We start from the raw sequence: 16,337 nt of genomic DNA on the forward strand, positions 1-16,337 counted from the left end.
TATTTAAACTGTTTAGTACCTCTTTCCTTACATGAAGATTACGCAAAAAATTAATGTAACCTTGTTTGAAATTATACTTAAAAACCCAGCAATTTAAAGAATCAAGATTCCCACAGCACCACAAATTCTGCCTTTTTATGCTAATACAAAATCACTAGGCTGTGTCATCAGCATACACAGGGATCTACACTCTACACCAAGGATTGGCAACGTTTGGCACGTGGCTCGCCAGGGTAAGCAGCCTGACGGGACGGGCCAGTTTATTTACCTGCTGACGCGGCAGGTTCAGCTGATCGCGGCCCCCACTGGCCGTGGTTTGCCAGTGGGGGCCGCGATCGGCCGAACCTGCCGGGTCAGCAGGTAAATAAACTGGCCCGGCCCATCAGGCTGCTTACCCTGGCGAGCCATGTGCCAAACGTTGCCGACCCCTGCTCTACACCCTGGATCAATGTTTCCCAAACTTCTGAAAGTTAAGTTCCCCCTTCAGGAAATGAAACCAATTATGCCCTCCACAGCTACGCCATGTGTTATTAAAGGCCTATCAATTTTAATTGATGTCTTCTGCACGTCCCTCATGAGTTAGCCCTTCATGCTCATTCCCCTACTTGGGGAAACACTGGGGTAGATATTCACCCAGTGGCTCTCTACCAGGGGTATCTGTACCTCAAGGGGTTCGCAGAGGTCTTTCAGAGGGTACATCAACACATCTAGATATTGGCCTAGTTTTACAAGAGGGTACATAAAAAGCACTAGCAAAGTCAATACAAACTAAAATTTCATACAGACTTGTTTATACTGCTCTATATACTATAAGTACAATATTTATATTCAAATTGATTTATTTTATAATTATACAGTAAAAAGCAATTTTTCAGTAACAGTGTGATGTGACACTTTTGTATTTTTATGTCTGATTTCGTAACTAAGTATTTCTTAAATGAGGTGAAACTTGGGGGTATGCAAGACAAATCAGATTCCTGAAAGAGGTTCAGTTGTCTGGAAAGGTTGAGAGCCACTGCCCTATGATACTTCCTCTCTTTTCATACATATTTTGATAAGCAGTGAGATCAGCGACATTTGAGTTAGCACCCACCAAAATGCATGGAACAGTTCACACTTCAGTGCTCTGAAAGATGTCTGTCCAAGCTTGCCTTTGGTTGCACTCCAGATTTAAACTTTTTTCTTTGCAGTATAATAGCTAGAGACTTCATTTTGTTTTAAATGAAAGCACAGACTCTGAAGAACATTTGAAAGGTCTGTATGAACCCCTCAAAACTAGTGCTTTATTGTCCTTCTTGGACATGTCCCTCACTTCGGGGAAACACTGCCTTAGATACACAGATATAACGTTTAAAATTTCTGCCTATGCATGGTGTCAGAATGGAAGTGAAATATTCTGCAGAACTAATAAGTAAAGACAGTGGCAATGTAACTTTTTCTATTGAGCCCCGATTATAATATACAATATTGTCCTGGAGGGACTACCTTTAACAATATGAGATTAGGTCAATCTCTCCAGGCCCATTAAATCCCACGATCTCTTAGCTGTGAGTGCCCATAAAGGTATCATAGATTCAAGGACTGGAAGGGACCTCGAGAGGTCATCGAGTCCAGTCCCCTGCCCTCATGGCAGGACCAAATACTGTCTAGACCTTCCCTGATAGACATTTATCTAACCTACTCTTAAATATTTCCAGAGATGAAGATTCCACAACCTCCCTAGGCAATTTATTCCAGTGTTTAACAACCATGACAGTCAGGAACTTTTTCCTAATGTCCAACCTAAACGTCCCTTGCTGCAGTTTAAGTCCATTGCTTCTTGTTCTATCCTTAGAGGCTAAGATGAACAAGTTTTCTCCCTTCTCCTTAGGACGCCCTTTTAGATATCTGAAAACTGCTATCATGTCCCCTCTCAGTCTTCTCTTTTCCAAACTAAACAAACCCAATTCTTTCAGCCTTCCTTCATAGGTCATGTTCTCTAGACCTTTAATCATTCTTGTTGCTCTTCTCTGGACCCTCTCCAATTTATCCACCTTTCTTGAAATGCAGTGCCCAGAACTGGACACAATACTCCAGTTGAGGCCTAACCAGCGCAGAGTAGAGCGGAAGAAGGACTTCTCATGTCTTGCTCACAACACACCTGTTAATGCATCCCAGAATCATGTTTGCTTTTTTTGCAACAGCATCACACTGTTGACTCATATTTAGCTTGTGGTCACACTGTTGACTCATATTAGCTATGTTAATTTGTGACCTGATACCCATTACCTATGGAACTGAGAGAGATCATTAAATTAACTTGTATTTGCTTTAATGAGTTACGTACATATGTTGAGTGGAGAATATGCCTGTATTGATGGAAACGAGAGAGAACAGTTGAGGATGAAAAATACTGATTAACAGACAGCTATCAGAACAACTATGACATCTTTAAACACCTAAAGTATCATATAGAAGAGAATTGATCTAAGGAAGAAATAAACCTGAAGAAATAACCCATTATGTCCATTAAATGTTACACATGAATTTGGATTAGCTGGTATCGGACATCTTCGGAGCAGTGTGGTTTTGGTCCCTTCTCTTCTGGTCTCGGACACCATCCAGATTGTTGAAAATACCAGCATACTCTACAGCAAGGAATAGCACTTTCTTAGGTACAAAGCTGAGGAGACAAACAGCATTTCTAGTGAGTCTTGATAGTTAAAAAAAATACCATCCACCCACTAATTCTAACTAACAAGGACATAATAAATTAATACTACATATAAATATAAAATCAAATATGTAAGGGATGATCTAGGTATACTTGGTCCTGCCTCAGCATGGGTGGATGATATAGATCAGGGGTGTCAAACTCAATTGCACAGGGGGCCAAAACTCAAAACTCGCGGGCCGAACAGTATAACCATTTATTTAACAGACTAAATATTTATGTTTTTTAACCATTAATATGAACCAAAATACAGGATATCATTCCAAAATAAATACATTTCAACTTAAAATATTTTGCTCTTCATAAAAAAATATCCTGTCAATACAATACATTCAAAATCTGTACATGCTGGAATATTAAAAAATCTGAAAATATAAATAAAAAATTGAATTTAAAGCAAAAGTATAATCATAACAAATCATAACATTCCATTTTCTTGTCCTATTTAGTCAGAGCCTGATACTTGGAGTCTTTTCTTTGCAACAAGTTCGTTTATGTTTGGGGTTAGGTTCTGTGTTGTGAAGATTCTCAGGATCGATTGCAGGTGTTCATCAGTGAGGCGACTCCTGTGTGACGTTTTGTTAATTTTCATCACAGAGAACAGCTGCTCGCACAGATATGTGCTGCCAAACATGGACAGGATTCGAGCCGCATGTTGGCGGAGCTGCGGCATCGCTTCAGGAATGAAGCGAGTGAACTGTGCTGGCCCCGCAGTGTCGTACTTTGCCTTCAGTGTCCCGTTACATTGCAGTTCTATCAGCTCCATCTGCATTTCTACAGGTGCGGTTTCCACATCGACTGCAAATGGGTTGCGAAGCAGCTCGAAGTTACTTTTCTGTGCCTCAAAGTCACTGAAGCGCCGTGCGAACTCAGTGCGCAGCGCGCTGAGTTTTTCAGCAAAGGTGGCATTTGGGAAAACTGTGGCACTTTCTTGGTTCCGTATTACTTGGCAACAGGGAAAGTGAGACAAGTTGCATTGGTGCATTTGTGTCTCCCATAAGCGCAGCTTCACTTGAAATGCCTTCACTGCATCATGCATATCGGTTATTATGTGCTCCCGTCCCTGGAGTTGAAGGTTTAAAGCGCTAAGATGCGACGTTATGTCAGCCAGGAACGCCAACTCACATTTCCACTTTTCATCCCGCAGAACTGTGCAGTCTTTCCCCTTACTGTCCATGAACTGGCAGATTTCCTCTCGCAGCTCAAAGTGTCTTTTGAGAACTTTTCCCCGACTTAGCCACCGGACCTCCGTATGATATGGCATATCGCCAAACTCGCTATCTATTTCCCGCAGAAAAGACTGGAATTGGCGGTGATTTAAACCGTGGGCTCTGATAAAGTTGACGGTTTGTGTTACAGTGTTCATCACATGATCCATTTTTAGGACTTTAGCACTCAGCGATTCCTGGTGTATGATGCAGTGATACACTGTCAACTCACCGGCACAGTTCTCCTCCCGCATCTTTGAGCGCATCCTTCCCACCAGTTCATTTTTTTCACCACACATAGCAGGTGCGCCATCTGTTGTAAGTCCAACGAGTTTTTCCCACGGCAGTTTCATGTCGGTTACACTTTGAAATACATTTCCAAAGATGTCTTCTCCTTTCGTTGTCCCGTGCATCGATTTAATGTCCAGTATTTCCTCTGTTACGCACAAATTGGAATCCACACCACGGATAAATATCGCCAGCTGTGCAGTGTCAGTCGCGTCAGTAGTTTCATCCACGGCAAGGGAGTATGCAACAAAATCTTTTGCTCTTTCAATCAACTGTGTTTTCAAATCAGTCGCCATCTCACAAACCCGATTAGCAACAGTGTTTCTGCTGAGGCTTACATTTGCAAACGCTCGCGTTTTATCTGGACAAAGGACGTCGCACACTTTCATCATACAATTCTTTACGAATTCCCCCTCGGTAAACGGCCGTCCTGATTTGGCGATCTCTTCGGCCACAATGAAACTTGCTTTCACAGCAGCTTCACTTTGTGATTTTGCTTTGGTGAAAAACGTCTGCTGGGATGTCAAATTCTTCTTCAACTCCTCTACCTTTTGTAGCTTCTGTCCTGCGCTCAGGTTTTTGAATTTGTTCTCATGTTTCGTCTCGTAGTGCCGTCTTAGGTTATACTCCTTCATTACAGCGATATTACTCCCGCAAAGGAGACACACTGGTTTACCTGCAATTTCAGTAAACATATACTCATTCTCCCACCGGCTTTGAAAGCCTCGGTTTTCAGAATCAAGTTTTCTCTTGGCCATTGTTGGGGTCTAGCTTTGATTTGATATTAGCGTTGTATACATCAACAGACCGCGAACTTGAACCGCGGCTTGCCGTTGGCGGCAATTGCACTGCATCATGGGATTTGTAGTGTGTGTTATTGGGGCGTCATATCACAGGGCCATTAAAAACAGATATATAAAACGATTTCGCGGGCCGGATATAGTTGTATGGCGGGCCGGATGTGGCCCGCGGGCCTTGAGTTTGACACATGTGATATAGATGACCTCTTGAGGTCCCTTCCAACACTACATTTCCACGACATAATACTTTACATCTCCAACATTAGTCTTCACAGCACGTTTAACATTCCAAGTTTACAGATGAGGAAACAGAAGCAGAGATATTAAGCCATTTGACCAAGAGCACAGAGCTAGTCAGTGTCAGAGGCAGTTTTAGAACTTGGGACTTCCTGACTTCTGGCCCCGAGTGCCTTCCTGCAAATCACACTGTTTTATAACTTGTGGAAATCCTTGAAATAAATGTATACACACGTAAAAGTTATCTGAGAAGTGTGTTGGAGGCAGCAGTTGAGACCACCCTTTCTTCATAGTTTTGTAGGTAACTAGTCTGAAAATTGATAGCCTAGCATCATATCTTATAGTACATTTTTACTAGCTTTGCATTCTGTTTAGCTACCAGGTATTTGGCAGTGGGGGGAGAGGAAAGAAATGCTGGAAGAGAAGTCCCGTTCTTACTTTTTCAAAGCAGAAATGCAATTGGTCAGAGGCATGAACACATAAAACTTCTCCTCTCGAATTGCATCCACAATCTTCCTGCCTGCATACTCTACATCCAAAATAGGAAGTAAAAGTGGCCTCCTGGTAAAAGAGGACATGTAGCTGTTACAAAACTGTAAAACTTTACTCTTGGAATCACTTATTTCAAAACTGATAATTTCCCTCCTTCCTCCCACTTCAAATGGAAAGTTTTGCTTCTTGCAATAAGTAAAGATTCTCCATTCTTAAGCCAGGTTTACACAACATTTAGGCTGACCTAGTTACATCACTCAGGAGTGCGAAAGATTCACACCCCTGAGCAGTATAGGTAAGCTGACCTAACCCCCAGCGTAAATGATGCTATATTGACCTTCCATAGGTCTTGCAGTGATCTAGTTACCGCTTCCCAGAGAGGTGGATTAACTAGTGATGGAAATCTCCTTTCCATTGCTGTGGGAAGCATCTATTCTAAGGATCTAAAGCAGCACAGCTGCAGCACCATAACTGTGCTGCTGTAGCACCTGTAGTGTAGATGTAGCTTTAGAGTCCCCCTGTAAGTAAAGCAATTAGTAAAATCGGTTGATAACTGTGAAATTTTAACTAATAAATAGCACTCATACAGGGCCTGTTCTGGAGCCCACTGAAATCAACGGGAGTCTTACACATAGAAGTTTATATGATAAATGTTTACCAAATAATGCTCTTCTGTGGCTAAGTTGTCAGATCTCTGTATGTGCAAATGCACCCATCAACTCTGGGCAATTTACTGCAGTTACATATACAACTGTGTGAGCAATTTATGCACTCGCACACAAAGAGGTCACAAAATTTGGCCCCTACATCAGACTGGTTGCCTTTTATGGTCTGATTTTCATTTGGTCTTATCACTGACCATTTGAGTTGTGCGCTCTTCCCAGCTGTGTGCCACAAAGTGCTGGGGTCTGCATAAACTCGTTATTTTATAGAGAGAGCTAAAGTTTAGTGCTGGTGAGCTGTGCAGATGGCAGAGCTCTAAAGACTAAGTTCTATCTGTAGAATAACTTCCTCAGCACCACATCTGCCAACAAGGCTTCTTGCCTGCCTGAGTGAGGGCAGTTTGTAATGCCAGAAGGTGTCCACTACAGGCTGATTCAAGAGCAAAATTTTATTTCAAGTAGGCCACTGAATTGATGTGGGTCCCTATACAGCTTGAGATGGAATTTGAAATAGTGACCTATAAGATAAGGCTCCCTATCTTGCTACCAAATCCAAGCTAGTCATCCATGTTGGAGTGCACACAGTGCATGGTATCCACACACAGGGTCTGTGAACTGTACCTATCCCACAGTGTCTGGTATTATTAGACTTTGTCTACATTATGGATCATATGCCAGCATAGCTGTGTCGGCATAGCCCCCTAGCACTGACACAGCCAACACCGACAGAAGGAGTTTTTCTGTCAGTGTAGGAACACCACTTCCATGAATGACAGTAGCTACATTGACAGAAGTGCTCTGGTGTTGACATAGCTGCATCTACTCTCGTGGTTTTGTTGGCATAGCTATGTCAGTCAGGGGTGTATTTTTCCCCCCACAGCTGTGACTGATGTAGCTACGCTGGTATAATTTAAGCGTAGACCAAGCCTTAGGCACATACATAATGATATATATCTATTGTATATACCATACATTTGGACATGTCACATTTCTCATTTGTTCCAGTGGATGATTTCAAGTTATCAGGACTAAACCCTGCTGAGCCCTCACTCTTGCAAATACTATGCGGAAGCTCCCCACCTAAGCTCCTGCTGGAATGTTTGTGTGTCTGACATTGCAGGGCTTTCCCCTAGTTTCCAAGCATATACTGCCATGCCCAGTCTCCTTTGAGTAGGTATATTATCCTAACGTAAGCAAGTAAAAACAAAACAAAAAACAAAACAGTCCATCAGCTCACCTTATGCCCTACGGTTTCATGGAATCCCCTCCCAGGGGTCTCTGGTAATCCTCCTTCTTGCAGCTTCCCAGGCCCAGACAGCTCCCTTTTCAGCCACTCCTTGTTCGCTAGCTTTGCTCTCAGTCAGCTCTTCTACTCTTCTGGAACAGCAGCTCCAGGACACCCTTTCTGAGCACCTGGCCCCTACCACAGGAGTTCACTTCACTCCACTGTGGTTCCTCTCTCCTAGTCACTCCTCCTCCTCCTCCTGTCCTCTGACAGGTCTTTAGAGGCCCAGGTGTAGCCGCACCCCTTTTGATTGACTTCACTGGCCACAGCTGCTCTGACACAGGGAAGCTGGACCAACTCGGCTTGCAAGCGTCAGTTATCCTGTGACAGCATCTCTCTTTACTACTCTGGGGGTTGGGGAGAGAGCTCTGGAGGGGACACTGGGCAGAGCCCCAGACTGGCCAAGTACTACTTCAGCTGCTTAGGCCTGCATGCAGACAGCACTCTGAACTGTCAGAATCATTACTGACTGACGAGCAGAGCCATTGTGGTAGTGCACAGAAAAACCGAGAACAACAATTGCATTGCTTGAAGCTGCTAGACCAGTGCTTTTTGTCTACATTGGCACTGCAATGGTGCAGTGCCATTAGGATGGATGACATAGTTGTCAGTCTTGCTCAGAGGAAGAGCAATCACAATGAGAGTGTGAACACCTGTGCACCATTGGTAGTGACTGTATGTGGCCATGTGTTACAGGTGGCTAGGGGGGCTGGGAAAGTGATTGCAAGGACAATATTCTCTAGTGTAGGTAACATCATACACCAGTACATGTTTAGACTTCTGTGACAATTACAGATGTTTTAAGGGGTGACTTAAACAAATTTGACTAAGTTCTGTGCTTCACCTTCCAGAAAAAGCAGCACTAAGGCGTAGCTAAATAAATAAATTAAATTTAAATTAATGGAGATATCCCATCTCCTAGAACTGAAAGGGACCTTGAAAGGTCATTGAGTCCAAGCCCCTGCCTTCGCTAGCAGGACCAAGTACTGATTTTGCCCCAGATCCCTAAGTGGCCCCCTCAAGGATTGAGCTCACAACCCTGGGTTTAGCAGGCTAATACGCAAACCACTGAGCTATCCCTCCCCCCTGCTCAGGAGGATGGGAGGCAACACCTGTGTATTTCTCACATTTTGGGCTGCTCTGGGGGCTGGAATGGCCTTCAATGTAAATCGGAACAGCTCCAGGGCTGCTCTGACTTATGGCAGTCTTCCCAGAGCCATCTATGGGTCACTCCACATCCCAAAACAGACTCAGCTTCCCCTCCTATATGCAACATTCCCCCGTCTTCCTGCATACTCCTATATAGGTTTGGACATGAGTTCAGGCACTAAGGCTTTGTCTATGCTAAAAAGCCTATGCCTGCATAACCCCCTAGTGTAGACACAGTGTACACTGACAGGAATTTTTCTGTCAGCATAGGAACACTACCTCCCTGAACGTCATTCGCTATGTCAACAGAAGAACTCTTCTGTTGGCATAGCTGTGTTTACACTGCGGGTTTTTATCGGCAGAGCTAGGTTGCCAGAGGTGTCTTTTTCACACCTCTCACTAACATGGCTAGGCCAGTACAAGTTTTAAGTGTAGACCGAGGGTTAGTGTTCTGCATTTCTCAGGCAGATGCAAAAAGCGAAATAAGCTGAAATGAACTAAGGCTACTTTACTTCTTAATTAGAGCATCCACATCGGGGTATCATGCACTTTAACTAATGCACTTTGAATTCACACTTTTAGTTAGTTCAGCTTAACTTCTTGTGTAGACAAGCCTTTGGTCATCAACACACTACCATGCCTAATTTTCACCTGCCTGAAAGAAGTGTCCAGTTGAGGCATTATCCAAAGCCAATTTAAGTCAGCGGGCTTTGGTTCAGGCACTTAGTCCTCCACCTCAGCAGTGTCCCTCTTCTTTACAGGTAAGTCAGCTGGACCACATACATGCTGTAGAAATGCATTTCTGCGTAAGAGTCCACAGCCAGTAAGACTTTTGTGCCGTCTCTGCTCATGTCAGTTACTGGTCATGTGTGCTTAAGTGGATTCATTATTCATGGCTTTGTGCACTTATAAGCCATACAAATTGTATTAAAAAGCAAAGCCAACCTTAAAATGGCTGGAGACTCAAAAAATGATTTCTACTGTATACTAATTATATTTTCATACACACTGTGACAGGCTGACAATTTCCTGCAATGTTCTGAATGAATTTCATTGAATTAAGTTAAACCATATTGAATTAGGTTAATTCCTTTGGGGTCCATTATATTAAAAATGCAATTGTGTATGTGTTATTGTAGCATTGCATGTATTTCCATAGGAAGAGTAAATAGGAGAACAGCATGGGCTGATAAGGCAAATGCACTCAGGTTATAACATTTTCAGAGAAACCACTCCCCTGGAGAGGCTCATATATACTAGTTCAAAATGGATTATCCAGGGACCAACAGACAAAGAAAAGGTTTTTGGATAAATAACTTGGTTTTCAACTGGCTCCGGGCCTTCTTCCTGATCCAACAAATTGACAGAATCTCTGGTCCACGAAGGTCCCCCATCTTTAGGGTGGGGTTGGAAGGACTGAGCAAACTGAGGCCCCATAAAACTGTGCTTGTTCTGAACTCAAGCAGTGATGAACTTGTGTCCACAAAGGAAACCCCTGGATGTGGTGTTGAAGGACTACTGCTGCCAGAGCCCATGTTAAGATTGCGGGGATGGAGATCTTTGGTAAGCTTATTAGCACGCGTGTAGGTTCTTTATTGATTTTAACGTGTTTTCTCTGTAGTGTTTTTACCTTAAGAATAAAGTAGGCGTGCACAGGAAGTGTTGTGTGGTACCTTATTACTATAGCAATTATACCTGTTAGCTGTCTCTGAGGAGAAAGCAAGCAGGTGTCCTCAGGCAACTTGCTATGCTGGGAATAACAGAGTGAAGGCAGGGAACTGTGCTGCCTGGAAATACCTTGGTCAGAAGGGAGAGAGATGTGGGTTTCCACCCAAGAAATACAACAGCTGGGGAGCTGGAAGCATGAGAGTGGGTGCCCTTGGCTGGACCACTGAGGGAGAATTAGACCACTGAGAGGGCAGTTGCCCTGAATAGTGACAAATGCTAGATCTAAAGTCAACCATTTTTAGTATTCCAGATGCAATTGCTTAATATGCAAAATATAAGAAGTTTTACTTACGAGACACGAATACCCGTAGATAAGTCTGTATTTATGAAAGAAGGACAGACGATGGTGGTTTTAATGCCTTTCTTTCCTGCAGCCTGCAACTCAAAAGCTAATGACTCCAGAAAGCCAATTATTGCAAATTTACTTGCACTATAATCTGTAAAGAGAAGAAAAAAGGAATATTCAAAACACATCATTAGCATCATAGCAAGTGTTACTGCCTGAATTTAAATTTTTAGACTAAAATACTTAAACTTTGGTAACAATGAGTTATGCTATGCTATTTTCTGTTTTGTCTTAGGGCCCAATTGTGCAACCCTTACTCCTATTGGTGAGCATTTATTGATGTGAGTTCAACAGACCTATTCATGCAAGAGCTCACTAGCGTGAGCAAGGTTTTCACAACTGGACCATTAGTTTGCATAGCATAAGACCTATAACACTGCTCTACAGCCAAAATGCTTCTGAAATAAATGTAGTCAAACTTTACTAATTCTGGGTCACTGAGAACGAAAATGATGCTTAAAATTGTTGATTGGCTCTAGTTTTCAAGATATGCTATTGGGTCAGTATATACAACCCTTGACTTGGGAATGGCGGAGGATAAGTGAGTTATAAAGGGAAGGGATCTCAATTTAAACCAGAAATGACTAAAATACATCTTTGACTGGGTCTATGAATAAATCTATGACTAGGTTTGGACAGTACCGGCTTTTTAGGCAAAACAATGAATGATGCAATCTGAAGCTGGTATTGCGTCATGCATGATATGAGTTGCATCATGTTATTCCTAGAAGTCATGGATGATGCAATCAGAACGAAGCTTACATCACACTGCTGAACAAATTGCCCTATATCAGCTCTAGAAATCATACAGTGTCGTGCTCTCTTATTTGTCAGTGTTTGATTTTGCAAAGAGACACATTTCTGTTTAGCCAAAGTGAGCAGAGATGCCTCGTACTTGTGTGAACAGTGCAGATAACTTCTATGTTTGTGGTGAAGTGACTTTTGCATCACAAAAGCGCAGTATAACCACTATGGTTAAGAAAGCCTATCACCTTTATTTGGGCTGCAAAATTGGAGATCAGGACAAGAGGTGGGCCCCACACATATGCTGCAACACTTGTGCAACAAATCTTCGCCAGTGGTTGAACAGGAAAAGGAAATCTATGCCTTTTGCAGTGCCAATGATTTGGAGAGAGCCAACAGATCATACCAGCAATTGTTACTTCTGCATGGTGCCTCCAGTTGGGAAAGGTGTGTCAAAGAAGAAAAAGTGGACTGTGCATTATCCAAACATTCCATCAGCTATACGCCCAGTACCCCACGGAGAAGGACTGCCGGTTTCTGATGCACCAGAATCATTCTCACTTGAGATAGACGAGGAAGAGGAAGAGGATGAAACTTCTGGTCCTGAACCATCAATGTCACAGGACCCACATTTTCTCCCATCCTCCTCCTCTGAACCATACCTCATAACACAAGGTGAACTGAATGACCTTGTCAGGGATTTGGAACTACCCAAGAGTAAGGCAGAGCTGTTGGGCTCCAGACTACAGCAGTGGAATCTCCTGGCAGGTGATGTTAGGGTTTCCATGTTCTGTGACAGTCAAAAGGATCTTGTCCCATTCTTCTTCATGGAAGGTGATCTTGTAGCCTGCAACAACATCGATGGTGTGATGGCAGCCCTCAATATTGTTCACGATCCAGGTGAGTGGAGACTGTTCATTGATTCATCGAAGACCAGTCTTAAAGCTGTTTTACTGCATAATGGCAATGTTTTGCCATCAATTCCAGTTGGTCATGCAGTCCATACGAAGGAAACCTATGACAACATGAAACAACTTTTGAGGTGCATAAACTATGACCAACATCAGTGGCAGCTTTGTGGCGATTTGAAGGTTGTTGCTCTCTTGCTTGGTCTGCACACTGGATACACAAAGTGCTGCTGTTTTCTCTGAGAATGGAATAGTCGTGCAAGAGATTCCCACTACATCAAGAAAGATTGGCCACTCCAACAGTCATTGGAGCCTGGGAGGAAAAGTGTTCAGCATCCACCACTTGTTGAATCAAGGAAGATTTTGTTACCACCCTTACACATGAAGCTGGGTCTGATGAAGAACTTTGTCAAGGCCATTGACAAAACACAAGCAGTTTTCAAGTACCTCCGTGGAAAATTTCCAAGGTTAAGTGAAGCTAAGATAAAGGAAGGTGTCTTTGTTGGTCCTCAGATTCGTGAACTTCTTCGAGATGATGAGGCAAGGAAAAGACGGCATGGAAAGCCTTCCAGTTAGTGGCAATAAATTTTCTCAGAAACAACAAGGCAGACAACTACAGGTTGTTGGTGGAAAACCTCCTCAAGGCATACAAAAGCCTTGGTTGCAACATGTCACTAAAGATACATTTTTTGCACTCTCATCTAGATTTTTTTCCACCGAACTGCGGAGCAGTGAGCGACGAGCACGGTGAGCGATTTCACCAGGACATTGCAACAATGGAGAAACGCTATCAGGGCAGATGGAGCCCATCAATGCTTGCAGACTATTGCTGGACAGTGACAAGAGATGCTCCATTTAATGAATACAAGAGACAAGCCAAGAAGCGCTGAGTAGACACTAAATAGGACCAAACTATGTACATAATAGCTTTTTGCCTTTTGTTTCATAATCAATTTTATTTATATAACCCTTTTGCTGATTTTTAAAGTGTTACATAAACAGGACAGGTGAAATAGTATCATGTAAAGCAACCATAAACACGTGAAAAGACCTAGGTTTACAATTTATGATTAAACCTCTACTAGCTACACAATATGCATAGACATAAAATGTAAAAACTTAAATATCTTAGAAACAGTAGCCAATCAGTTGTTTTAATTGTCATATTTGAATTCAGCACATCAAAATAGATAATAAATAGCACATTTTATCTCTGAAGCAGACGACTTCTCAAAAATTGTAAACCAGTGTAATCTGACAACATACTCTGACAAGAGTAGCTGAGATGTTGAAACATTTCAAGTATCAGAGGGGTAGCCGTGTTAGTCTGAATCTGTAAAAAGCAACAGAGGGTCCTGTGGCACCTTTGAGACTAACAGAAGTATTGGGAGCATAAGCTTTCTCAGATGGAGAAGTGAGGTTCCTACCCACGAAAGCTTATGCTCCCAATACTTCTGTTAGTCTCAAAGGTGCCACAGGACCCTCTGTTGCTTGAAATATTTCAGTTTGTTACTGGAGCTCAGGTACAGCTTTGGTATGTGTGGAAAGAGCATCCTGGATATTTACATGCAAATAACAGACCAAACATCCTATTAGTTTCAGAACACCTGGATCCAGAACTACCCCAAGAAGCTTACACTGGAACAGAAACTATTTCCTTTGCTAAACTCTAAGGGCACTACCTCCTCAATGCTGCCTTTAACACAGATGATTCCCTTCAGACCCTTCATCCAACAAACCACACTTTTTCTCTTCCAGGTTCTCATTATTGTATTCTTCCCCTACCTCACCCATTACTCCCTCAGAATCTCCTTTGGTGTCTCTTAATCCCCAATTCCCTTCTCTTCCCTGGATATATCCTCAGCAAACTCATCTGCTCCCAAGACTCCCATTATCATTATCCTCTGGTAGCAAGAACTCTCAAATCTAACTATCTATCTCTTGTCCAGTCTTGTGGCTCTAGTTATCTTAGACATCTCCTCTTGGATGTCCTTCTGCATGTCAAACTTGATCTTTCCAAAACTGAAATTCTCATCCCTCCCCATGTCATCTTCCTCCATTACCAACGGCAACTCCATTATCCTTCCATTGCCCAGGCTTGCAATATGGATGTCATTAAGGTTCCACAAACATCCTTAATACAGGTTATTCCTAACTTTTGGTGTTTGTCTTTGCAACTTTAACAACATTCTTTTAATAAAGTTTTTTTAAAGAATAAAAAGGAGAAAAATTATATTATACACAAGTGTAATATTCCTTTCCCTCCACTTGTGCTAGAAGACTAACTTCAATAAATGATAGCAGGTGTAGTCTTATTTTTTGAAACAGTGTGTTACATGTGCATGAGTAGTCCCTTTTTATAGGCAGAAAGATTCTGCCAAATCTAACTACTCAGATATGCTGACAGGAAGTGTAATTAAGTGGCTGAGAGTTAGGTCGGTCATGTTAAAGACATGATTGCATTCTCAGATTCTCAATGGAGTATGTGGTCTTGCCTAACAGAAGTTGGGAAGAACACAGAATGATTAACACCAATCAATAGAAGAAGCAAGACATGCTCCTAATTGCCTGGTTGTTAGCGCAATGGTATTTTGAGAGGAAATACGCGGAGCTGAATGATCCATTTTGTCTGTGTGGAATGCAGAAGTGAGAGGTTGGGAAGCATATAACATGCAGATGGTCTGTTCAGGAATTTTAATAGCAAGCTCTACTGAGAAAAACACAAAAGGAAAATGGAGCATTTTAACAGCTTATAACTCATTGAATCAGAATGGATTTTCATGGGGATCATAAAAGGCACCTCTATGACACCAGGAACATCCCCCTACTAAATATAAAGTTCTAGTTGCAAACCATGGAGGCAACAGAGCTCTTTTCAAAAAGTCAGAAAAATGATAATGGGAAATATTAGGCAATGTTCCCACAGAGATCACCGCTGTGTCCCCTGTAATAATTGAATTATTGGCTTGCGATGGTGCGTATTGCTCTTTCCAGTCCTTGAAGCCTGCAGGAGGCTTGGTTATGCTAAACAGGTATAATCATCATAGTTCTCTCCTTCAATCTGCTCATAATTTTTTACAACTACTTGCAGGCTTTTCATGAGTTTATACTATCTTTGCATAAGAGATTAAGACAACTTTCCTTTAAAAAGCTGGATGAGATTTCAGAAGTAAAATGGTTAACTCTGAGTGTACATTTAAATTAATTCAGAATAGCTCTATAGCACACTAACCTGTCAGTTTATTGGCACCAATAAGTCCAGTTCCACTTGAGATACTAACCAAGTGTCCACGGTTACAGGCAATCATAGCTGGAAGGAAGGCTTTGCAAGTCTATGGAACACATAAGAAACCACACAATTAGGCATCAGTTAAAATTAGTTCATTCTATAATTAGGTTTTACAACTTCAATTACTTTTCAAAGCTTCACTTTTGAAAATAGGAGACTTAAGATGATGACTTTTCAAGGAATAAGCTTTTCCCTAAAATCAGCACATAGATTATTCTTATTTCATCCGTTTAGTGTTTCCTTCTGGTTTGACTTTGCAAGACTCACTGAAGTGTTTTCAATTGGGTTTTTCCAGTCATATTGATCCACTAGGGGGAGCTAGAAGCCAACTTGTCAGGCAGATGGAGGCAAAAGAAGGATAGTTGCAGGCAGAGGCGGCCTGTTAGCCATGCGGCAATTCTCCAAAAAGGGCCATATTTTTGGATTTTAATGTGTCTACCCTAAACACCCCCACATTATACATCATTTGAAAACTTATTTTATGTACT

General features: G+C 42.1%; 1 protein-coding gene across 1 annotated transcript in view; it reads right to left on the minus strand.

The window, feature by feature from the left end:
* Nucleotides 1–431: 431 nt before the first annotated feature.
* Nucleotides 432–16,337, minus strand: part of LOC101934621 (short chain dehydrogenase/reductase family 16C member 5) — a 38,961-nt gene continuing 23,055 nt past the window's right edge. Inside the window, exons 4-7 of the mRNA XM_065585590.1 lie at nt 15,793–15,892; nt 10,855–10,999; nt 5,685–5,807; nt 432–2,662 (exon numbers count right to left, since the gene is read on the minus strand). Of these exons, the coding sequence (XP_065441662.1) occupies nt 2,533–2,662; nt 5,685–5,807; nt 10,855–10,999; nt 15,793–15,892 (498 nt within the window). The 3' untranslated portion in view covers nt 432–2,532. The remainder of the gene's footprint in view (nt 2,663–5,684; nt 5,808–10,854; nt 11,000–15,792; nt 15,893–16,337) is intronic.

Source organism: Chrysemys picta, chromosome 2, assembly GCF_011386835.1.
Source record: "Chrysemys picta bellii isolate R12L10 chromosome 2, ASM1138683v2, whole genome shotgun sequence".
NCBI classification, from domain to species: Eukaryota; Metazoa; Chordata; order Testudines; family Emydidae; genus Chrysemys; species Chrysemys picta.